The sequence below is a fragment of the Rhea pennata genome, chromosome Z, assembly GCF_028389875.1.
Source record: "Rhea pennata isolate bPtePen1 chromosome Z, bPtePen1.pri, whole genome shotgun sequence".
Taxonomy (NCBI): Eukaryota; Metazoa; Chordata; class Aves; order Rheiformes; family Rheidae; genus Rhea; species Rhea pennata.
The window spans coordinates 1691578-1716002 of NC_084702.1; the positions used below are offsets into that span (position 1 = coordinate 1691578).

General features: G+C 51.9%; 1 protein-coding gene across 2 annotated transcripts in view; it reads right to left on the reverse strand.

Moving 5' to 3' along the window:
* PAX5 (paired box 5) overlaps positions 1-20664 on the reverse strand; it is a 168370-nt gene extending 147706 nt beyond the window's left edge. The window contains exons 1-3 of one of the 2 annotated variants that reach the window (XM_062599434.1): positions 20565-20664; positions 9500-9665; positions 4684-4881 (exon numbers count right to left, since the gene is read on the reverse strand). In XM_062599434.1, coding sequence (XP_062455418.1) covers positions 4684-4881; positions 9500-9665; positions 20565-20610 — 410 coding nt within the window. In that variant the 5' untranslated portion in view covers positions 20611-20664. Of the gene's footprint in view, positions 1-4683; positions 4882-9499; positions 9666-14721; positions 14765-20564 lie in introns of those variants that run through there. The other variant, XM_062599435.1, reaches the window with a different exon arrangement.
* Positions 20665-24425: the final 3761 nt, after the last annotated feature.

A 24425-nucleotide genomic window follows, 5' to 3' on the forward strand; every position in this document is an offset into this window, starting at 1 on the left:
AGATAGCAAGGTAAATATAAAAACGTCTTCCCATGTATCATCTTCTTCTCATCTACTGAAAGATTAAAAGTTTGGCAGGTAGACCCAGGCTTATATTTTTGCCTTCAGCTCATGTCTTCAGTGACATTTTGATGCCTAACTCCTACAGGTTCTTTGGGATCCTAACAAGAGTTTGGTGTTCCAGTTCCTCTGAGAATCCAGGTTTAACTGCAAAGGTAACAGTCACCTATAGCTTTTTGGGCACCTCTTAAGCCCAACACCCCATCCTCAGGCAGATGTACAGCTGTGAGTCCTAACATCCCACTAGGCTGTAACCTGCATCCTCAGGTGTTTGAACACTTTTGTAAACCTTTCCCTAAACTACCCCTGGGTGCAGCACTCAGACATCTTAGGAACTTAGATACCTCTGAAAAGATTCTGTTTAATCAAATTGATATTAAAACAGAAACATGCCAGATTGAATGCTAGTCTTAAGAGCTGAGTAACTACATTGTCATTACTGGGGACAGCATTTGCTTTGATTTATAGTGATGCAAATCAGCAAAAGTCAAAGATGTATATAAATAGAAGGCCTGTGTTGAGTTGCAGGAAGAGAGTTGTAGTTTAAAACATCCACAGAGGTGTTCTGTCATGTATTCACCTGCCAATGTATGGTTAACAAAGAAGAGATAAAGTCTGAATGTTGCTAGAGATTAAATAGTTTTTCCACTGACTGCTGTGGAAGCAAGATGAGTTTATGCCTTGAAGGAAATGTGCTCTTTGCTGAAATCACGTGTGTCTGTTTTATGCACTTTTTATGCAGCGGTAATGATGTGGTAAGTATTTCTCCTGTGTTTATCCAACACACTCTTTTCCCATTTCTAACTACCTTGAATTTGGGAGCAGAGAGGAGTGGAGCGGTGAGGAGAGGAGCTGTGTAGATGGATGTAGCATGTGAATGCATTCACACATAAAACTTACTAATTGCTTGAAAGGTACATTGTAAGCCTGTACTGGAACAACAAGTGACATCTTATTCCCATCCCAGAATATGACTCCCTGTCTGCTACTGCTCTTCCCATCCTGCTATGGAGTTTGCTGGGGGTGTGGAAAGGGATGGATCTGCAAACGAGTCAGTATTTGGCTGTCAGCACTAAAGTGAATCTGCTGCAAGTTAGACATCTTCAAATTCCTTGGTAACTAAGTCCTCAGCTACTTTTTCCCCTACAATGAGCAGAAACAGCCAAGCAGCAGGCCAGCACTGGAGTCAGAGAGAGTTGTGGGAGCAGCTTCAATGCCGAAGAGCACATAGCTGAAGATGACCTAGAGTGGTGTATCAGCAAGGTTGGAAATAACACCCTGCACAAGGCTTTCTCACTCTCAGGGTGAAAGGAGGGTATCTGGGGCCTCCTGACGCATAAATATCTTCATCTCTGAAAGGATGGAGGACAGTGTTGCTTTGAAACAGCTGAGCAGCTCTCAGTTTATTTGAGCAAACCTAGTTGCAATGATTAATTAAGCCTTAATCACACAGAGTTGCTCCTGCTGTGGAAGAGTGGCCTATTATTAATATTAATGTTATTAATGATTAATAATAGCAATTATTCACTCATATATGGGGGCAGCAGCTCAGGTTCATCTGTTAGAATGCATACTCCTTAATGGGGATGTGCTGCACATAGTTTGTCATAGAGGCTTTATAGCATGCTGCCCCAGCCCTTCAGTTGGGAGATGACAACTCTCCTCCTGAAGACAATAGCAAGACAATAGCAGAGTAGTGCTATGGCTGTACCAAAAGCAGACTATGCAGCCTTGTTAGCTGCAAGAATCCTTTTGAATATCTTATGGTGGTGTTTCAAGCCAATGGCTGAAAAGTAATATCTGAGTTGCACAGCAGGGTTGATAAAGACTTGTCACTTTTGCACGAAGGACATCAGAAAACAGTGCCCAAGTCTGACCGACCTAAGAATTCAGGCTTCTATGGAGTAGGTAGTTCAGCACATTCAGGCACCCCAAGTTCCCAGCAGGTACTTGCATGCACATATTTTCAAAAGCAAGGCTTGCAACAGACAGCATGAAACGGTAGGAAGCTCTCTATCTTTCAGGATCTAGCCAGGAAACCTGCTGAATACCATTGCTTATTGTAGAAATTCTCCAGGTCTACTGCAAGTGCCAAAGCCCTTTGAAACACATCTTACATGTCTGGAAAAGGTTTCGGAAAATGCCAACTACACTGCTGTTTCTGTGCAGATTTACACACTCAGGAGTAGAAAGCATATTCCCTTTGCACCACATCATGCTACTCCAGACATGGGCTAAGGTGTTCTGCTAATCTTGCTGGCTGCTGTGCCTTGTCCCTCTAGTAGTTTTGCCTGAAGGCTAAAGAAAAAAAAAAAGAAAGAAAACTCCTCATATAATATTTACCTTCCCCCCACACCTGAAAGTTTGGAGATATATACAGCCATCTCTGTGCATAGGCATCAACCTGTCATCTCTCCTTCAAAGCTGCATATGGGCTGCCAGGAAAAAATAGTACATACGAAATTTCACCTCCTCTCCTGTCCCCCGAGGCCATTATCTCTCCTGCCATTGACCAATGTGTTCTAATCCTGTCAGTCTTTCATACTTTAAGAGTAAGGATATGCATCTTTAACACGTAATATCCCTACCAACAAAGCTTTGAAACACATGCTTGCTTTATATATGAGGATAAATCCCGCAGACTACACCACAGAATGGGGAAAATTTAGAACTAAAGCCAAGTGTTTCAATGTGAATTCCAGGCATGCCGTCATAACAGTTTGGTTTGAGTTTTCAGGCTGTGCTCAGAAGTTGGCAAAAACAATTCTCTGGGTAAGCAGATTGACTCAGAAAGATCGTATTTTGAAAGGAGTTTCGCACCTTTGAGAAAAGGAAAAGGTCTTAGCCGCAGTCACAAGAAGATGAGACAGAATGAGACTTCCGGCCAGAGAACTTGGTTGCAGATCACAGAACAGATTTGCGATGCAATGGCAATGAGTGTGTGGAACTTATCAGAGTGGAAACATTCAAGGACCGAGCAATAGGTAGAGTATGAAAAATTGATAAGAGCTAGTGGAGCCTGTTTAGTCACACAAGCTGTGGCTACCTTTTCAGTAGGTTTTTGGACAATACCTGAAGACCTACTACATGAACACAGCACTGCTCATAGTAGCAGCAATGCTTCTCACATGATACGATTTGAGTTGTTTTTGATGGGAATAGAGTTGGTATCTCTAGTTATCTGAGGATAGTTCTTAGTAGAATTTTCCTTCAATTTTCCTAGATTCCATATATCTAAACCAAACCCTTTTTAACATAAAATTGCAATGTCTGGAGGGTTATTGCTTGCTGCCTTGGATTCTAAACAAGTTATGAACTTGCAAGCAGTACTAAAAGCTTTGAATGACCTAACCTGTTCTTGCATTTATCCATGCAAATGTACAACTCTGTATTCAGTTGGGCAAGACAGAGCCAGTATTCCCAGCTAACACTGTGGAAATCTCTCCTGATATTCAAGTGGTAATTCCATTCACGCAAATCCAATTGGGATAGCTAATAAAATAATATTACATCAGTTTATTTTGTGTTCACAGACAGAGACTGAACTGCATCGTTGCATTCGAGGGACTTGCACGAAATGGCACAAGTGAAAATCATCTCATGAGGCTGATGAGATTGAAACCCTGTACAGAGAATACTCTTGAGAGAAATGAAAGGACACTACTTGTAAGGGGCCATGGGTGTGCAAGAGGCTGTCTGTGCACTCAGCCTTCCAAATATTTAGCACTTATTGTCAGTCTGGGAGGGCTGGAGGCATAACAGAATATTTCATGGTATATTTTTCAACACTAGCATTGGAAATCATTTGGCCTGTGACGTGGACTTTTACATACATTATCAAGAGAGTGAATTTGGTCTTCTTAAATAGTTTAAGTAAAATAGAAGAAGGTATAACATTGAAAGACAGTGTTTGTAATGTAATTGCAGGTTTTATGTGAGCCAGGCCTGGTTAGGAAAGTCAGAGCAAAACTCCCAAATACAGGGTTGAGGCTCCAAACGAGGTTCTCACGCATCTTTACAAAAGCAGTTCAAGGCCACTTGGAAGCTGCTGACCAAGTTCTACTATTTATATTCCTGATAAATGGTACCAAACATCAGTCCACACGGTGCTGGGTCAACTTCAGTAATACTGAGTAGAGAGCAGGAAGACAGTAGTGCTACCCTGAGATCTACTTTTGATTCCTTTCTCCAGACACCTGCATTCCGGCTTTTTTCTACCTCACCGCTAGCCCTAACATTTGAAGTCTCAGCTTTTCCCCTTAGATAAAGAACTTCCCATGGAATCTCTACCCAGTCCAGGTTTCAGTCCAAAACTGAGACCTGATTCAGAGCAAATAATCTAGGATCTTTACCAGAAAAGACAGAAAGTCTCAGACTGGAGAATGTGAAAAAACAGGAAGGAAGCAAAGGCTGAAAGGAGAATCTGGACACTCCAAGGACCTGTTTATAACCTGATGTGAGCCCTTGGCTGCTCCCAAGCCCCAAACACATTATGAAAACACACGTAAACTGCATTTCATGAAGACAACTTCAAGAAATGGAACTTCAGTTCCATTAACAAATGAAGACACAGTTCCAACACTTCCTAGAAAAGTCCTTTCCCAAGAACGTGCGAATTTTTACCTGTTAATTGAGCTGACGCTGGGCACGGTGTCATTGTCGCATACGCGCTCAGCCAGAAGTCTGTCCCTGATCTCCCACGCGAACATGGTAGGATTTTGGCGTTTGTACTCTGCAATTTTTTCAACGACTTTGGGTGTGGCAACCTTTGGTTTTGATCCTCCAATCACTCCAGGCTTAATACTACCAGTTTCATAATATCTAGGACAACATCCAAAACAAAGCTTTAGTTATCACAAAACGACAGAGAACATGCTTTCAGATTTATAGAGAACACAATTTCAAGGTAACCAGTCCCTGGAAAATCCTAAGATACATCTTCACTTTCACATACACATTTTCTGCCTATGTCATGCTTTATCACCTAATAGATTAACTTATAGTAATTGGAATTGGGCCTCAGGATAGAATATATATTTTTCTGTAATAGCAATACAATAGAAACAATGCCAGATTAAAGGGCATGCTGAGATCCAAAATTAACTGAAAATGTGTGTTATTAATCAGAGCTCCTGGCAATAATAGAAACAAATCATACCACATACCATTTTTTTGTAGTGGAATCTTTTGCAGTAAATCACTGTTTCTAAAGAAATTCTCCATCATTTACATGTACAGCTTATTATCACTTCATAGCGGAATGAAGGCTACATACAGTATTTGTACCTTCAAAATAAATACGTCAGCATACCTTTTTCCAAATTGTGATTTTTAACACGAGATATTGTTTTGATCACAATTTTTTAGGGCGAGGGAAGTGTTTAGGTCTTGGAGGGCTATGGCTGATTTGGGGAATGATTTATTTGGTTGGTCCTACAATCCTTTCTCACATACGTGATCTTTACAAACGTAAGCAGTTCTACTGATGTCATGCCAGGAAGGTGGTAGAACTGGACCCCTAAACTGACTAAAATCCAAGACAGTCTGTCAGATTTTTTGCTTATACAGTCAGGCAAATACAACTATTTTTGGAAGAACTGCAACAACACATTCCAGCTGAGATCCCCAGCTCAACTGATTTTCCTCTTTTAATAAATAAATCCTTTAAAACACTGTTGAAGATAGAAATTATATTGTGTCCACAGAGGACTAGAAAGAAATCATGCTCCTCTTGCTGAGCTTTCAAGGTGTGCAGCACACAAGGACATACTTCTGGTCATGCACTTTTTTGTATCTTGTGAATTTTTACAAGCAGATGAAAAATATTAAAACCTGTGCCTACCTGCAGTAAGGCAAATACCTCCCTTCCTAAACATCCCGACCTGGCAAGAACACATTTGGACTTCACGAATATTTGAGAGATCTGGCTAGCTATATTCTTTCAACAGCTTAAATATATCCACTGATTACTTAGTATCCGCATTTCTAGCAAGGAGCTTAGAAAAGACTCCCAAATAAAAGCATAAGCTTGCTTATTAATATGATTTCTCTGTAGCTATTTGACATCCACATTATAGGATTTTTTTTAATTCCATGATCTTTTCAGTGTGAGAAGAATACAAACAACCTTTGAAGCTGAAGTCTGTCTCACTATAATATGCAACTATGTTTATCAAATTTCTGACAGGTTACTGGGTTTTTTTAGTCTTTTCTGGGAGACCACTGCGTGCAGGGCCTAAAATCCCTTTAAGGAAAGTAACACCATATTGTTGGTACATGTTTTCAGATACTCTGGATGCAGATCTGGACTCATCTCTACTTGTCTCTACGGAGCCAATTTATGGAAAGGGTAAAGTGTCAAAGATGGATTAAACATTCTTGCCTCCCTAACCTCAGCCTAGAAATGAGCCATAGAGCACGATGGTTAAACTTTGCTCCTCCCATGCTATGTTTCCTGAGGCCATAATAAAATGATAGCAAGCTTCCACCAGAAACCTACTATAACCTTGCCCCTCTGGTCCCATAAGTTTTGCTAGTGGTATCTCTCCTCTGAAGAAGAGTATGGATGAAGGCTATACAATACATTGAACGCTACACAAACAGAAAGTTGAAGCTTTCTTAGCTTCAGTCAGAATTAGCAGATTTTACAAGCACTCCTTTGTGTTTTTCTCCAGCACTGCCTCTCTGCATCTTAACGTGTTGCCCCTTGGCCCACTCCCCCGTTGATGCAGGCTAATCCAGCTGATAAGAAAATCAGCTGCTAACAGTCTTGGAAAGCACTAACTGGACAAACAAAACCCTGTTTCTCATGGCTGACTCTGCCAAAGTTTGGTAAGCAGTGACGGCAAAGACCGAGACCTCCAAAGGTATGGAAGGATTGTACCGACTGCTCGCTAAGGATCCACAGTGTCAGCTTGCAGAAATCACTCAGCTGTGTCAGCTTAATGAAACATGAATGCAACCAAGGAATGAAAGCCCTGGTGAACTCTGGAGAGCAAGACCTTCATTCCCAAATCTTCTATCCACTAATCAGTGCATACCCACACAGCCTTACTGATCTGAGCCCAGTAGAAGTTTATACATTTTAATTGAAATATTCATAACAAATGGGAAGTTGCTGCACCTTTTCCCTCGGTCGCTTTTATGGAACATGGGACAGTTAATGTCCAGTGAAACCTATAGCAACCCCTTTCCTGTTCACCCTGACGTTTAACCTGAGAGCAGCCCAAAGCAACTACAGGCAACAGTGAGCTACAATTTCTGGTTCCCAATTCCATTTTAAAGACAAGCTCAGCTGCAATAGGATTCATTTTACGAGAATTGGGTCCAGGTCTTTTATTCCCAGCAAGCTACTAATGCAAGTAAAAGAGCTGGCATTCTTGCAGTACTCTCCTTTGAGATAGTGACGGTAATTGGACAGGTCTCTTCCTTTGACCTGACAGATAAAACTTGCAATGGGTCATCATTTATTTGGTTTTAAGGCTGTGATAAAGACTAGTAGATTGAAACATCTGAATCATAAAATTTCAAATGTAAGGATTTTTCGTAAGCATTCCTAGTTTTGTTTTTCAAATATACACACAAGTACACAGAGCTCCAATTACAGTGACATTTTACCTACTGTAATTAGTATTTATGAAAATTATGAGCGATTAAATTCTTATTTATTGTTGACAATTTAAATGATAACACTCTGGAGGTTCACGTTTAGCTCCATATATTTAATGATAAATCTATTCAAAATAGTAAAACTTCTGGACATTTTGTTGTGATAAACTGGCTGTTCCTTAGCTTTACATTGGTCCTGACAGGAAACTGTTGGTAAGTCTGCTGCAGTGGAGGGTGGCGCAGATGGAATTATTAACAGTCGCTTTGGGGATTAGGAGCCTGTACTGAGAGCAGACACAAAGGTATGAAAGAGTGAAACAGCCTGTGATGGGCAGGCGTGTCTCGTAAACATATGGAAAGTTTTTCTCTCAAAAACAGTAAAGGCACTGATGTCCTTAAACCTATGCCAATATAAAATCATGAGGAATGTTCATAGCTTCCAGGGACTGCACCTCTGTACAACTAAGGCATTAGAGAAAAATCAAGGACGCCCAGCATGACTGGTTCACACGGCTTTCTAAAAGCACACTGTCCAGGACTATAGAGAAGGTGTTTGCCAGTTCAGATGGTCAGAGATAACGTGGTTCGTGGGCTATAGGAAGAAGAACGCCAAGGTCTGCAGAAAAGGCCAAGTGGAAGATCATAAATACTGCTAATCCAGGGAAGATCCTATGCATGCTACCACCTGAGTATCTGCTCTAATAGTCTTTATAACTGTGCTATGATTATTTCAAAAAATGGTTAAAATTGAAGTAAAAATGAATTGTAGGGTTGTAGTTTGGTGAATATTTGAGGAATAAGCTTTTTCAAACTATCAAGAAAAAAATATTGTAATAAAAGAAGTTTTGCTTTATGTGACATGTTCAAGCATGGACCCGAAGTTCAAAGCATTTTAATACAGCAATTTAAGCAAATGATGTTCCGTTTTATCCACAAAACACGAAGAAATGGAGATGATATTTTTTACCTGAATATAATTGAAATTTTAAAAAGTAATCAGGAAATGTCTGGAATTCAGAGCTTAATTTGCTTTTCCTTTACTGCTTTGAGCAGCTTCTATCCAAACAGATGGCTGCTTTCAAAATAGCTAAATTTAAGAGAGGTAATAATTAATTATGTCATTCTGTGTAAGCATAGGAGTTTAAGAGCATAGTCCATCACAAGAGTAAAAAAAGATCAAATAAAATAGCAGGACAAATTTCAAAATACCCAGTGTAAATGAACACATGACAACGCTCATGTAAAACCTGATGATATACTATAATGATATAGTATGCTAAAAGAAGGTGTTCTTCATAAAGCAGAAGCAGTAGCTTTCAGTAAATGGTTCACAATTTTTTTTTTATTTTACTGAAGATGAGCCACAGATTTCTCTATTCATTCAGAACAGACAGATACAGGATATATAGCATACATATACATATATATATATATATATATGTATATATACACACCACTTAAACTACACGTGGCATTTTGTACTTTGCTTTGGAATTATCTGTGAGAAACTGTGAAAGGGGTGAAATAAATGTATAAACAGTTGCACTTTTTTCTTATGTCAAGCATATAAAAATCTTGAGGAAATCAATGGCAAGGAACATCGCACCGTGGCTGGACTGATTTCCTAAGATTTTTATTATTCTCTGTTTGATTTGTCCCTTGTTTTACAGCCTGTAAGTAAGGGATAGACTTCCCTTTTTGTTTTGTTTTGTTTTGTAGATGTATAGACATAGATGTATATGTATAGACATACATACATGTATATGTCTATGTACATGTACGTATGTATGTATATGTATAGACACAGAAAGATTTGTCATTCTCCCTTTACCTGCCGAGTATTTTGCTGACACAACCATGGCTGACCCGCAGCTGCCTGGAGATGTCACAAGGTCTGACACCTTGGTGGGCAAGTTCCACGATCCTTTGGCGAACAACATCTGGAAGGGGGCGACCATTCACAAAAACACCCCCTAACTGATTCACTCCTCCATGTCCTGAAACACACAGGGGAAGGGGGGAAAGGGCGGAAAAAAAAACAGCTCTGTTTTAGTTGGATGACGTTTCTCCACAGTAGTCCTATTTGGTCAAAATATTTCCCAGTATTGGGGCTCATTCCTCCTAATAATTCTCTAGCTGTTTTTTTTTTATCATGCACTGCTGAAACGACAAGAATGGAGGGAATCAGGGCTGTGCTCTCTTCTGATTGAAATTTCACACTGCTGCAATGCTACTCACTGCAGAAGTGCCTCCTGCCTAAAGGCAATTTGGTCCCCTTGTTTGAAAAATGACCATTTGAGACAACACATTTATGTCCAGATCTGCTAGACGTGGACCATGTTCCTTTCAAATGCAATGACCAATTTTGCCTGAGTAAGGACTCCCTAGGCAGGCCTGGTGGCTGCCTAGTGGAGAAGAGGCTTTTCATCAGCTCTGACTAGGAAGCCAAGGAAAAACAAAGCTGGATGATTGCTCTGCACACATCTATTCATATCTAAGCAAAAAAATAAATAAAATAAATAAAAAGGTTACCTGAATTTAAACAGGTGTTATTTTTTTTCGAAATGACTTAATCACAAGCAAAAAACAGAGAATGATTTCTGCTCTTACAATTTACAGCAGTCTTGGCAGATATTATGATCCCACAAATGAAATGTGAACACTCAGCCAAGCCCGATATATTACTCTTTTTCTAACAGATTTGCACTGTTCACCTTTTGCAAGGTGAATCATATATCTGGTGGGAAATGGGACCCAGTCAGATGAATAGTAGTGAAACTGTGTAAAACCAATGAACAAGTAATAATCCCATGTAGGAAGTGAGAAAATATAATTAACCATCATGTTGTTAATCATCCAAACTACTTAGATTTCAGAGGAGCAGAGAAATTGAAAACAAGCAATAGGGGCAGGCAACATAGATGGCAACACTGGAACAAAAATAATAAGGAAAATCTCTTTTTACATAGGACTTGAACTGTACAGAATAAGCTGACAAGTCAAATGCCTCAATGTTAAAGAAAAAAAGATTACATACAGCCGTTTTTATTTAAATGTGGTCATTTTACCATTGATAAACTACTGTCAAACTTTGTAAACATCTAAAACTGTCAGGACACATAATGAATACACGTTAAATATCTGACTGCTAAAGCCACTTAAAAGTCTGCAAGATAAAGCATTTTTATCAATTTTAAGAGTGAATCTTCCCCAGCAGCAAGGCATCGTTTTCAAGGCGACTCTCCTGCAAACACAAGTTTGTTCTGAGCACACCAAGTGTGGCTGTGGTGCACTTTTCAAAGCCAGTACCTGGTGATGCGAAGGCGAAATAGAGCGCTGCTTCACGTGCTGAAATGATTTTAAAGCCAGAGAGGGAAAAGAAAGCTCTACAAGTGATTAAGAACACAGGACCAATCCCACAAAGCTGGAGTTAACAAGACCTCGGGCTTTTCACCCATTAGCAACTTTAATCATGAACAGCGCATTTAATACGAACGACAGCATTCTGTCGGGCTTTCTTTTTTTTTTCATAGTGGGAGAAGGAGAAGGGAAAGTGGAAGTCAGGAAGGAAGGACGGAAGGGAGTGAAAGAGAGAAGTGAGGAAAGAAGGAGAGACTGAGACAAGCAAACGCGGAAGGAAAGGAGAAGGCGAAGGGAAAACACCCCCTCCGCGGGCAGAGCCGGTCGTCCGCTCCCAGCCCGACGGCCCCGGAAAGGCCGCTCCGCTCCGGAGCCTCCCGGAGGAGGAACAAAGGCTCCGGCCCCGCGCGGCTGCGGCTCCCCGTGCGCGGGGCGCGGAGCGCGGGGCGCGGAGCGGGGCGCGGAGCGCGGGGCCCCCGGCGCCCCGCACACCGGCCGGCGCGGAGGCTCGGGCCGCAGGGCGCCGAGGCGCGGGGCGGCGGCGGAGACCGCGCAGCCGCTCCGCCGCGCTCCGCACCCCGCCGGCCCCGCTCACGAGGCCTCCGCGTTTTCGGCAGCGCCCGAGTTAGCCCTCCCCGGGCCCCTGCGCTCCGCGAGGAGGGACGAGGCGGCCGCTCGCGTGGCGCCGCCCGGCGCGGGGAAGTTTCTCTCCCCGGGAACCGTTTGCGGGCTCCTGCCTCCCCGGAGAGGGCTTCCCGGCCGGGTCGCCCTCCCGTCGGAGAGACCGTCCGTGACCGCCGGTGCCGAGACGGACTCGGTGCGGAGGGGACCCCGAGGGCTCTGCGCGGAGGCAGCAGCCGGCACGACGTGTGGCGGCGTGCATGCCGGCAAGGCACGCGTGGAGGCGCGGCCGGCGCCGCGATTCCAGCTGCCCCGCCCGTGTGCGCCCGCACCTGGGTGCCCCCGCGGGCAGCGGCGCCCGCAGGCTCCTCTCGTGGGGCTGTACCTCTCCCGGCCGCCGCGCGGAGAGAGGATCCGCTATCCGCGCGCGTCCTTCTGCCCTGGGGCCCGGGGGCAGGCTGGGGATGCGGTCGGGGTGCGGTGGGTGCTCTCCACACCCCGTCGGTGAGGGAAAAAAAAAAAAAAAAAAAAAAAAAAAAAAAAAAAAAAGCCCGTTTCCCCGCTCTTCTCCCGCCTGCCGCACAAGGCTGTGGGCTGGCCGGAGCGACCCACAGCGCCAGCTCCCGCGCTCGGCGGAAAGTCACGGGAAGCGAAACTTGTGCGCGGGGGGGGGGGGGGGGGGGGAGCGGCGGGAGAGGCCGCGGGGCAGGGAGTGGGAGCGGGAGGCAGCATCCCTCGGGAAGCGGCATGCAGGCGCGGACGGAGCGAGCGCCGTCCCGGCGGCGCCCTCCAGCCCGCCCGCCCGTCTCAGCCCGCCGGCGAGGAGCGCTCGGGGCCGGCCCGGGCGCCCGAGGCACCGCTCGGGAGCGGGCAGGCGGGCAGGCGTGCTTACTCGTGCATCTTCCCACCTGTAAGACTCTGGCTTCTCTGCCTGCGAAATCTCGAGGCAACGGAAGCGAGTCGGTTCCGGCGAGGGTCGGCGATTTTTGGCCTCTCGCTCTGAGCACGATGGAGAAACCACGGGGACCTGCCACCGAGCTCCCGCTCCCGAGCCCCCACGGTGTCTAAACGCCGGCGGCCGGGCAAAGCCCTCCCTCACCACCAGGCAGAGATAGAGGAGCACAGGATCCCTATGGGAGTACCGTCAAGGAGCTCCGCTCCCCTTGTGGGGAGCCACCGATGTGGTTCGCCCGAGTCCCAGTTTTTTGGCATTAAATGGGGAGTTTGGGGTTCTGGGGGTTTTTTTTGATTTTTTTTTTAATCTTTCTCTACTCTCTCTCCCAGTGGGGAGACGCTGGTCCAGAGGTGGTGTAGTAATGATCGGTATTGAAGTATTTTCAGGAATAGCTAGGAGATCAGAGCGCAGGTAGTGATTTTTTTTTCCTCGCTTTTTTTTTCCCCCCAGAAATTCCTGCAGAAGATATCGATTTTCCGTGACTTTGGTTAATAGAGAGAGCCTCTCAAAGCCTTAGTGGTTTCTCCCACGTCTGGTGTCCAGTCAAATTTGGCAAACCTTCCCTCCTTGTACACCAGATTTGAAAGCATCACGATTCGCTTGGCTCACACCTCCCCAAAATGTACTTAGTTGATACCGATTCCTTTGAAGATGGGGCTTGTGAGTTTTTCTCCCAAGATCAAAGATTGTGGTTTTTTTTCGCTTTTAAAGTTGTCCTTTTTAAAATTATTCGATTTGATTCAATTAGGAAAGAAAAATAATCGCGACTCTAAAATAGTACATTTCCGTGGAAGTGAAAGTGTATCTTTCACGCGGCAGAAGCGAGTCACCGACTACTATCCCATTTGCATTGACCGACTCTATATACCGTCCAAAATTATATGACAGACAGAGAGAGAGAAACAGACAAACAGAGAAAGAGAGAGCGAGAGAGAGAGAAAGAGATTTCTAGCCCTAGCACTGGATGGTTTATTTTTGCAAACAAATCAATTTTAGCTAAAAGAGCTGCGGCGCACCAGGAAATGAGATTAGTTCTACCTTAAATTTCCTCGCAATCTCTCGCCGTAATGCAGCGTTTAACTCACCGTGAGAGAAGATGTCATTTCACATAACACTGTGCTAATGGATAAGTCTTCTCTCGACCTCTCAAGCACAACAAATCTCGGGCAAGCCCATTCCACACGATCTGTTAACTTAACCAGTCCTGCTATCCGTTTGGTCTCTCCCATACTTTACGATTCAAAGGTTGCAAGGGAATTATTATGCCCTTCTTTAGATGGTTAACAAAATTATCTCTTAAGCCCCATTTTCTTTCCGATGGATTTTAATTTGTTTGCTTCCTTGTTTTTAATTAACATGTATCAAAATATTGAAATATAGTGAGAGCATAGCAAACTTTTCTATTCGTCAGAAATGGAGGCTTTTCTTTTGCAGATATTGGATTTAGAAATAAACATATAGCATACATAAATAATATATATACGAATATGTATGTATGTACATATGTATGTGTTTTTGTACACACATACACACACACATATGTGTGTGTGTGTATATATATATATATGTATGTATATAAAATATTTTTCATAAGCTCATTCCTCTACGGGGACAGGAGTTCTCAGGGAAAAAAAATGCCCGTAGCATTCCCTACACTTTTTTGTGTTCCTCTAACAAAAAAAGAAATCTCAAAAAAAAAAAAAAAAAAAAAAAAAAAAAAAAAAGTGGAAGGAGACATCGGCAGGCCAGAAAGGGGAAAAGTGGCCTAAGCATCCCTCGACTTTCTGCGCCAGAAAGGAAGGGGTGCCGGCGTGGGAGACAACCGTCCGCACACGCGTCGAGCCCCAAGCCCGGCCGCAGCCCGGAATTTCGTTGGAGTCCGGACGGGCGCCCGGCTCCCCCATCGCTGCAGCCGCGGCCGACGGCTCGGCCGGAGCCCGAGGCGGCTCCAGCAGCACGAGCGGCGATCGGAGCCGCCGCTCGCCCGGTACCGCCGACCCCGCGCCCGCGGAGCGCCGGCGAGCAGAGAAACGCGGCCCGGCGGCTCCCGTTCGCAAGCGCGCTCGGCCCGGCTCGGCCCTACCGTGTCAGAGAAGTTGAACTAGCAGCCTACTTACTATGCATTGCTGCAAACGGGTCGTGCTTACAGTGTATTTCCATCGGAGCGGTCCGAAGCCGGAGCGGGCAGCTTGGCAGAGCGGATCTCGATTCGTCGGTAGCGCTCGACTTTCGCGGTTTAGGGGAGGGGAGCCGAGGGGGAAAAAAATGGGCAGGAAAAAAAAAAAAAAAAAAGCACCAAACGCCCCCAAACTTAGGATGGAGGTATCCGACACCGCAGACCAAGCGCAGATCCTCCTTCGCAACTTGGCAATGTCCAGTTATTCCGCAAGGTAGAAGACAAGGTAGCGCCGCCGTCTTCCGCCCGGCACCGCAGGCCGGCTCGTCGCCTGCCGGGCTTGGCTTCGCTCCCTTCGGGCGGCTCTCTCCCTCCCCCCACCCCTGCCCGGAGCCGGTGTCAGACCACCATGGAGCTGTTTCGGCGCACAGCCCGCTAGGCAACCCTCCTCCGGCCCCGACACGACGCTCAGGGGGAGCGGGCAGCTCGGCGCGGTGCAATCCGGAGGGAAGCGGCACCCGGGGCTCGTCCCGGCTCGAGGAGGCAGCGCGCCCCGACGGCTCTTTGTGCGGAAGGCGGAAGCGGCCGGGCAAGCCCCGGTTTGCGTCGGTGTCCCGGAGAGAAAAGAGTCGGCGGAAGAGAGGGCGAAAGGCGCCGCGTTCACGCTTCTCAGTCCCGGAGGGAGCTCGGAGCCGTCGGCAAGTGCCGCCTCCCGCCGGGCTCTCTGCGCTGCAGAAGTTGGAAGGAACTTGGCGAGCCGGGCTGGGCGGCGGAGGGAAGAGGCGGTGGGTGGGTGCGTGCGGGGGGGAGAAGGTGTGTGCAGAGAGGGGAGGCGGGAGCAGGGAGGGGGTTCTGGCGGGGCTCTCCCAGCCTCGCCGCCCGGCGGGGGCGAGCGGCGAGCGCGCCACGAGCGCGGCCGGCTAGCTGGCTCCGTCAAACTCCGGGCGCGGGTGCGGCGCGCCCATCGCCTCCCGCCGCCCGTCTCGCGGCGGCGGCGGCTGGAGCCGGGCGGCGGCGAGGCCGAGCGCTGCCCCGCGCCCGCCCCGCGCGCCCGCGCTGCCGAGGGGCTGGCTCGGGCGCGGCGCCGCGGGCGCGCTGCCTGCCCGCGGGCGCGCTGCGTGCGCGCTGCGCCCGGCGGAGCGGGGCGCCGGGAGGCGGGCGAGGAGGGCGGGATGGCGCGGCGGCCGTCGGAGCAGGGCGGGAGGGCAGAGCGGCTCCGCACCGGCTGCTCCGGGCGCGCCTGGCCGCGGCGTGGCTGCGCGCCCTGCCCCGGCCGGAGCTGCCCGCGCCCGCGCCCGCGGCTACGGCGCTCCCATGGCGGAGCGAGGCGCGCCCGGGACGCGCTTTCAGGACCGGCGCGTGTGGACAGCGGCGGCGGGGCCGGGCCGGGCCGGGCCGGGCCGGGCGGGGCGGGGCGGGGGCCGCCGCGGCCCGGCCGTCACTCACCCGCCTCCCGGCCAATCGCAAGCGCGGAGCCGGCGGCGCCGGCGCCGGGCATTGGCCGCCGGGCGGGGCCCGAGACTATTAGCCCGCTCGCAGCCAATGGCTGCGGGGGGCGGGGCCTGCCCGGCGGGGCGGCCCCGGGGTGGGGGGGGGAGAGGGGAGCGCGTCCCGCACCGCCCCGCACCATCCAGCACGGCCCCGCACCGCACGGCCCCGCCCCGCACCGTCCCGCCCCGCACCGCACCGCTCCGCACTGCACCGCACCGCTCCGCACCGCACCGCACCTCTCCGCACCGTTCCGCACCGCACCGCACCGCACGGCCCCGCTCCGCACTGCACCGCTCCGCTCCGCACCGCTCCGCCCCACACTGCACCTCTCCGCACCTCTCCGCACCGCACCGCACGGCCCCGCTCCGCACTGCACCGCTCCGCTCCGCACCGCTCCGCCCCACACTGCACCTCTCCGCACCTCTCCGCACCGCACCGCACGGCCCCGCTCCGCACTGCACCGCACCGCTCCACCCCACACCGCACCTCTCCGCACCGCACCGCACCGCACCGCGCGCGAGCCGCCGCGCCGCGCAGCGGAGCCGGGGCGGTGGGTCCCGCCTGCTCGCGTGGGCCGCGGGCCGCGGGCCGCGGGAGGCGGCGGCGGCGGCGAGGCTCCCCGCGGGCTCCCGACGGGCAGCGGCTGCGCCACCCGGCGCGGTCCGGGAGCGGGGCGGCCGCCCTCCTGCCTCTGCCCTGCGGGCGGGCTGGCAGTGAAGGCGCCTCGGGCGCCGTCCGTCCATCCGCGCCGGTACCCAGATCCCGGGGAGGCGGCGGGGATGGCGCCCCGCGGGAGGGGGGCGGGGGCGGGGGGCAGCCCGGCTACCCGAGTTTTCCTTCGGGGCTGGCAGGCGATCTGCTGCTTGCCGGGGCAGGGTACCGCAGGCTGCAGCCCGCCTGCGGGTGAGCGGGGCGGGCAGGTGCGGGGCAGATCCCGCTACGGAGCCGAAGCCAAATTCCCCACGGAAGGGGAGGCAATCGGCCCCGGCGCCCCTGGCCTGTGCTGGCCTCCGTGCTCGCCCGCCGCCGCTGCTGGCCGCCGGCTCCCGCTCCCACTGCCGCTGCCGGCCGGGGCACCCGCTTCGTCGGAAGCCGGGAGCTGCCCGACGCTGCTGCGGCCGCCGGCGCTGCCCGGCCCAGCGCCGCTCCGCACTCGGCCCGCTGCAGCCGTGTGAATTTGACAGCAGAGGGAGTTTCGTCCGCCGGGCTCCCGCACGGCGAGCCTTGGGCAGGTTTCCGCAGCCCCCGCCGCCCTCCGGGTCCGCCCGCGACCCTGCCGTCGCGCCGGGCTCCGCCGAGCAGCGCGCAGCCGCCGCCGCCCAGCGGGAGGGTCTGCCCCGGGGCGCGCAGCGCCCGCGGGGGGCTCTCACGGGCGCGCTGCTGCTCGCGGCAGCGCAGGCATCGCGGGCAGGGGGCACAGACCAGCGGAAGGCAAGCCAACAACCAGGAGGAACCCCGAGCCAGATGCGGGCTCTGCAACATAAGGCCTCTGGGGGTGACATTTGGGGGACTAGTTTTTGGGAGGTGGCTTTTTTCTTGTTTTTGTTTCCTTTTCTATTTTTTTTTTGTTGTTGTTGTTGTTGTTGTTGTTTTTGATTTCTCCTTTTGCACTGAAAGCAACGGGATCACACAGCCTGCTTCACGCTAGCGCGATCGCAGGGGCTCCAACAACTGCTCTGAAGTCTTCGGCCTCGAGGTTGACAGAATAACTTGCAGGTCACCTCCGTTCCGCCCTCCTTCCCTCTCCCCGTGCCAGCAGCTTGCACCATTTTGAGGTTTACTGAGGCTGAGTGTGAAACCTAGGGAGCAAACACCCACTGCAACTTGGACGTGCAGCTGCCCGAGCGTTTGTGGTCCGAGGGAAGTCTGAGGAGATGCACGCTCGGCCGAGGGGGTCAGCTTCGTGCCCCTGCTCCGCGGCAAGCGGGGAGAGGGGGGGTGCCGGGCCGAAGGACCCCCTCCGCGGTCGCCCCACCCTTGGTCACCCCCACCATGGGGTGGGGGAGATCGCCCGTCGCGCCGCGGCACCCTCGCCTGCTGAAATCGCCAGCGGTCGGTCAGGGCGGCTGGCCGCGGGGGGAATTTTCGTTGAAATCAAAACTTCCCCGAGGATGAAAACAAAACCACCAGAAGCAGGCAGAGGACCCCTAAATGGCGCAGCCCCGGGAAGTCTGGGCGAGGCAGCCGGTGCCTGCCCTTCCCAGTGAGGGGAGTCTTGCCCTGAGGGGATCAGACCCCGGCAGGACTTCGTATTGCGAACAGCAGGTGTGGGATAACGGAGGAACTCCAGCCTCTGCCGTAGCTCTGCACACAGCGTAATCTTATGCACATGCAGATCTGTATGCCTAAGGCTAAGGAGAAAAAACAATAAAATAATAAAAAAAAATAACGCGGAGATGCCTTGCAAGAGTATTTTGTCAATGCACGTTATCAAAAAAAAAAAAAAAAAAAAAAAAAAAAAAAAAAAAAGCTTCATATCTGATCCTTTCCAGCTTCTCTCTGTGCATCCTCACGAAAGAAAGCTTCAGAGGCCAGATCCGGTGGTGGGCTGCTCCGGGAGAAGGGATTCAGGCAACTGGGGAGAAAAACGGGGCTCACACTCACCCACTATATTGGTCTGAAACGATACAAGGGAAGAGACAGGGAGCAGGTCTGCCACAGGCTGGGCTGGAACCAAGGACAACGAGGGAGTTTTCTCTGTTTAGCATTTGTGTCTTTCTCCATACATCAATGAGTGGAGGAAAAAAATGTGAGGCGGGCCGCAAAAGGGCCGCCACCAAGCACCAGCAGCCTCACCGTGGGCACAGAGCCCACGCGTGCCGTGCAGGAGGTTGCAATGGCAGAGATCGCCTCCCGAGTCAGTGCTGTGGCAAGAAGGGTCTCCTTTAGCACTGCTCGGATCCACCCTCGGCTCAAAATCGCTGGGGCCAGCTGGGGTCACAAATCTGGGCTCCGGCTGGAGATGAGCAGGTCGGCGGCGCGGGGCTCTGGGGGTGCGGGGGCAGGAAAGGAGCTCTGACTGCCTGCGCTAAGGACGGCAGAGCATGGGCTGGGCATGGGCTGGGATGCGGCCTGGCACCCCTCCCTTCCTCCTCTACCTCCTCCTCCTCCTCCTCCTCTACGGCAGGACGGGGGGAGTGGGGAGAGGAAGGCTGAAAGCCCCCCTCTGCCAGCTCAGTCACCTCTGCAGAGATGTTGCAGCGACATCTGCATTTGCAGGATCTGGGCTCTCCGGCTGCCTTTCGCCCCCCCCCCCCCCCCAGCACTTCCAGCCCGCCAGCTTCCCGGCCTGCCCGCACCCTGCGTGAGGGCGCAGAGGTCTCCCAAGTCAGCATGGAGCGGCAGGAGAGGCCGTGGCCCTTACCTGGGCCGGCTGCAAGCTCCCAGGCAGAGCCAGGGAAGCATGTATTACAAGGGAGGCCCGTGCACCCAAGCCTAGCACTCCCCCCCCCCCCCAACCTGTGCTTCGGCCCCCCTCCTCCCTCCCGTGTCTCGGCCTTCCCCACACCACGCAGGGCCTACAGCTAGAAGCAATGAAATGCTTTATCGATTAAATGATTATTCAGACGATTTAACTAATAAAAAGCCCCATCGATCGCCTCGAAATTACATTCTTTATACACAGCTCGTCAGGGCACATCTGCACACACACAGGCTCTCCCCAGCCACCCCCGGACACGACGAACTCGAGGGCGGCCGTGGCTGCCGGGTTCACCCCAGCCCCGCTCTGGCTGATGACCTGCCGTGCCAAAGCCCCCGCTCCTGCCCAAGAGCGTGAGCCCCCGGACGACCCTTTGCCGCAGCGCCGCGCCGGCCTGCGGGCAGGCACGCTCGACACCCCGCACAAAATGCAAATCATTTCCAAATGACCGGCGGACCCCTCCACGCACGCCGCCGCCGAGCGCCGCCGAAGCCGCGCGTTCAGTGTTGACTTTTGCACGGGAAACTGTCGGTGCCGATAATCCCCCCCCTCTTTGAAAGCGCAAAAGGCACGCCGCCGAGCAAAAGCCGCAGCCCGCAGGGCACGCAAACACCTCGGCGCTCGGAAGAGGAGCATTCGTTTTCCGCCGAAACCTCCCTGCCTCCGTCCCAGCAGCGCCCGCCTCGCACCACGGCCTGCCCTGCCGCACCGCTCTGGCCCTGCGCCGTGACACGGCCCACGCGTGACACGGGCCGCAGCCCCCGCCGCGCGCACAGCGTGGGGCTGAGCGCGCTCCCGGGCCAGGGAGCGCCGCAAACGCGGGCGCAGCCGTGCGCACGGCACCGCAGAGCGTAACACCGAGCCCTCTGCGCGCAGGGGAGTCTCCGGGCTGGTCCACGGCGGCTCGCAGTCCCCCAGTGCCCGAGTCCTACCTGTTCGGCCAGTCCTGGGAGTCGCGTAGGTTTTCTCTAATTCCATTCCGATTTTTCAGGACTTGGTGAAATGGACAGAGAAAAAAGTTTCCACTTTGTGTTGTTGTTGGCTTTTCTCTTTTTTCTTTTCTTTTCTCTTTTCCTTTTCTTTTCTTTTCTTTTCTTTTCTTTTCTTTTCTTTTCTTTTCTTTTCTTTTCTTTTCTTTTCTTTTCTTTTCTTTTCTTTTCTTTTCTTTTCTTTTCTTTTCTTTTCTTTTCTTTTCTTTTCTTTTCTCCTCGCAGGTTGGAGTAATTCAACTCTTCCGCTCCCCGCCGAGCTTTTGCAGCTGATCACTGAGCTGAAACTAAACGTTTTAGGTGGAAAAAAGCCTCTGAAGGAACCGTGAAATGATTAAGAAACTAAAGAGCTTCTCGCCATGTGAGATCATGTCCTGTTCTCTAAAACATCACAAGATGTCCCCAGACGCAGCCAAAACCCAAGAAAACTCTGACATCTGTTGTAGAAAGAATCAAAGTTTGTTCGCAACCAACTGCCTCTCAAGTATTACTTTAGCTCTTCACAGAGCAGCGGTGGCGAGGTGAAGACAGAGACAGCCCTAATTTTACTGCTACCAGCCAGGCAAAGTCTATGGCCAAGTTTTCTGCAAAACTAACTTCCCCTTCTGTGAGTGGGCAAAAGACACCCGAGTTCACGCCTCGGGCAGTCGCTGTGCCCCCTGCTCCCTTCCTGCACAGCCCAAAGGGCTGTGTGCGTCCGGGGACGAAATCGGGCTTTGCTTGCCCATAACCTGGGGAAACAGAAATATTCCAAATGGCCCCACACTAAATATCCCTGCTCCTCATTTCACCTCCTCGCTTGAGAAATGCGTTTAAATCAGACCGAACTGAACCAAGTCTGCTAGCTCGGCAGAACAGGATGCGAGCAAACCCTTAAACGCACGTGTTGGAGAGGGTGTTTTTTCTGTTTGTTTGTTTTTTGCTTTTATTGTCACAGAGCAGACTCTTCTTGCACCTCGCCTTTGCACGGTGGTCTCCAGCCTAAATACGAGCAACAACACACGTACTGCCTGCAGACCGATGGGTTCAGTCTTCTAGGCCTCAGAGGCTCAGCTAAAAACGAGGGGAGGGAATCCACGAAGTCGTGAGTGCTAGGTGATTTATTTTTCAGAGTCTCTCGGGAAAAAAGTAATGGCATTTTCCTTTTCGTAAGGAAAAAAAAAAAAATCTCCGGGGCACTTCCCTTGCAATCGGACTGTGCAGGCGCCATGCCTTCAAGTCGCCTTAAAAATCTTCCCTGTGTGTTTTTTATTTTCACTGTGTGATTCTTGCACTTTTTTTGGGGGGGGGGCACAAATACACAAACCCACACACCCGACACGTTCCCACATACACTCCTACACGCACATACGGAGGCCTTCCTCTCTGCCGCCCAGAAAGGCCGAAGGTTTCTTTCGAACAGAAAAGATTTAAAAATTAAAACAAAATATTGGTGAGAGAAGCTGATGGCTTTTAATCTCCCTTCCCGCTACAGCCCACCTCATTTTTTCGGGAAGATCTCTGTTAGAGACCGAGCAGTTCCCCTGGCGCTCGCTGCCACTCCCGGCCCTCGATGCTGAACTTGGGTCTCTCTCTACACTTGTCTTTTTTTTTAGTCCCCGGCTGCAAAGCAATGGCTGCCCCAGGGCGGGCAGCGCGAGGGGAGCGGGATCTTCTTTCCAGCCTCTTTTGTGCGTAAAAGAGGGGATAAATAAGAAAAGTCGAGCCTTGGTACAAACTCTGTTCTCCGAAGGTGCAGAGAGGGATCGCGTTTCCTAGCGGGATGAACCCACGCCAGACTCGATTGCAACTAAAAAGATGACTCCATCAGCCCTGGGTGGGAGTGCGTTTATGGAAGAGGGGAAAGGAGGGGAGGGAAGAGGGGATCAGCTCTGTTTTCAAAAACACTGGGCAAAGGCGACCGCATAAAACGAAAAGGACCAAGAGATCCCTGCTGTCTGCAAACCCTCCCCGCTCCCTCCTCACCCCCGCCCGGGCTAGTTCATTGTCAGTCGTTGGTAGGGATTGATCCGGGAGGAAATAGTTTTACAGGCATTTAGGAAAACCACTGCTCCGACAGCGTCAGCTCTCCTGGCGGTGGGAGCAGCCGGAAACGTCTCCTAAAAGACAGGATAAATAAATAACCCCCGTCCCGCCGACGCCAGGCATCGCTGTAGGACGCCGGACGTGCCCGGATTCGGGGAACCGAGGTCGGAGCGCGACCGCTTTCCCTGCCCTTCCCACGCAGTCCTGCCGGGGAAGGACTCCCTGCCGTCGCTGTAGAGGCAGAGCCGCCCAGCCTCAGCAGCTCCTGACTCTCCCTCCCCGAACCTGGATGCCTCCGTGGAGCAGAAATTGATGCGACCGTATTTTCAAAACGTCCCTTGTCTCTCCTCTCCTCTCCCCTCTTCTCCTCCCCGCCCCGCCACTCCTTCGTTTTCGGACGCCTACGCCTTTGGAGGACCCGCTCCCCTCATGGGTCTACACTAGGGGCGGGGGCTAAAGACCCCACAGGGCAAGGAGGTTTCTGGCCGCCTTGCTCGAACCTGCGAAAAACGCAGCAGGAGGGCAGCCAGTTCCTGCCTCTCGCTCTATTACTTCCCTTTTCAGCAACGTTTCTCCGCTCTCATTTGCTTACACAAAAATAGCCGGGCGGCCCGAGCCCAGCTTGCCGCCAGCTCGCCCCGAAATGCGATCCGCCGTTTGAACGTGCGCAGTTCGGCTCGGTCTTTCCCTACGGTTCGGCCCTGGGGAGAAAAAGCCCTAAATAAACCACCGAGAAATAAATAGTAATAACCCCCCCTGCCTCAAATCCTCTCCTCTCTCACCCCTGCGCGTGAACAAGCCACTTCTAAAGCCCCGGGAACAATGAGGAGCCCGGGGAGGATTTCTGTGATCCCACGCTGGAAGGTTGCAGGGAAAGCACTTTATTGCAAGCAGGTAATAAGAGCTTTCGGGCTCCCTGCCGCCTCTCCCGTCCCGCAGCGGAGGCTGCCCGGGGTCTTTAGCCCCCCGCCCCCCAAAGCGGCTCGGAAGCCGGTACCCGCAGAGCGCATCCCGGGCAGCGGCGGGGAGGCCGGCGGCGCTGCAGGCCGGCGGCGGCTCCGCACGTGCGCGCAGGGCGCCGAGTGGCCGCGGAAAGGCGCGCGGCGCCGACGCTCGCCGCTCCCGCACGTGCGGAGCCGAGGGCGCTGCCGAGGCCGGTCTGCGCCCGCGCCGGCGGCCGCGGGACCCGGGGCCCCCGGGAGCGGGGCCCGACGGCCCCGAGGATCGCTCCGCGCGGAGCCGCGAGCGGTCCCGCGGCCGCCGGCTGCTCCGCAGGCGCCGCGCTGCACTGCGGCCGCGCCAGCCGAGGCCTACGCCAGCTCCCGCGGGGTGCTGCTCGGGGGGCCCACGTCGGCGCTGAGACCGCGCAACGCAAACGCTCCTAAAGAAAAGGAAAAAAAAAAAAAAAAAAAAAAAAAGGAAAAAAAAAAAAAAAAAAGAAAAGAAAGGTGCCCGCAGGCTTGTGCAGCCTCCTGCGGTCCCTCGTTCTCGCCTCGCTCTGTAGCCGCTGTTTCCCTGGGCAGAGGCTCCAGGTTGGAGGCTCTGCTGGTGCCGCGCGTAAAATGAGCCCGCGCCCGCCTGGCTGCGGGGACTTGCCGCGGCCACCGTGCGCAGGTGCGTCCCCGCGGAGCAAGGCTCAGGCGCTCCTCGGGAGAGGCAGGTGAGAGGGAGCTGCAAGTGGCCGGAGACTCGCACGGCAAGGGGGGTCCGCAAGGAGAGCAGCGCGCCCTCGGCGCTGCGCCCGGCGCGGGACAGGCTCCCGCAAACGCGGCAGCGGAG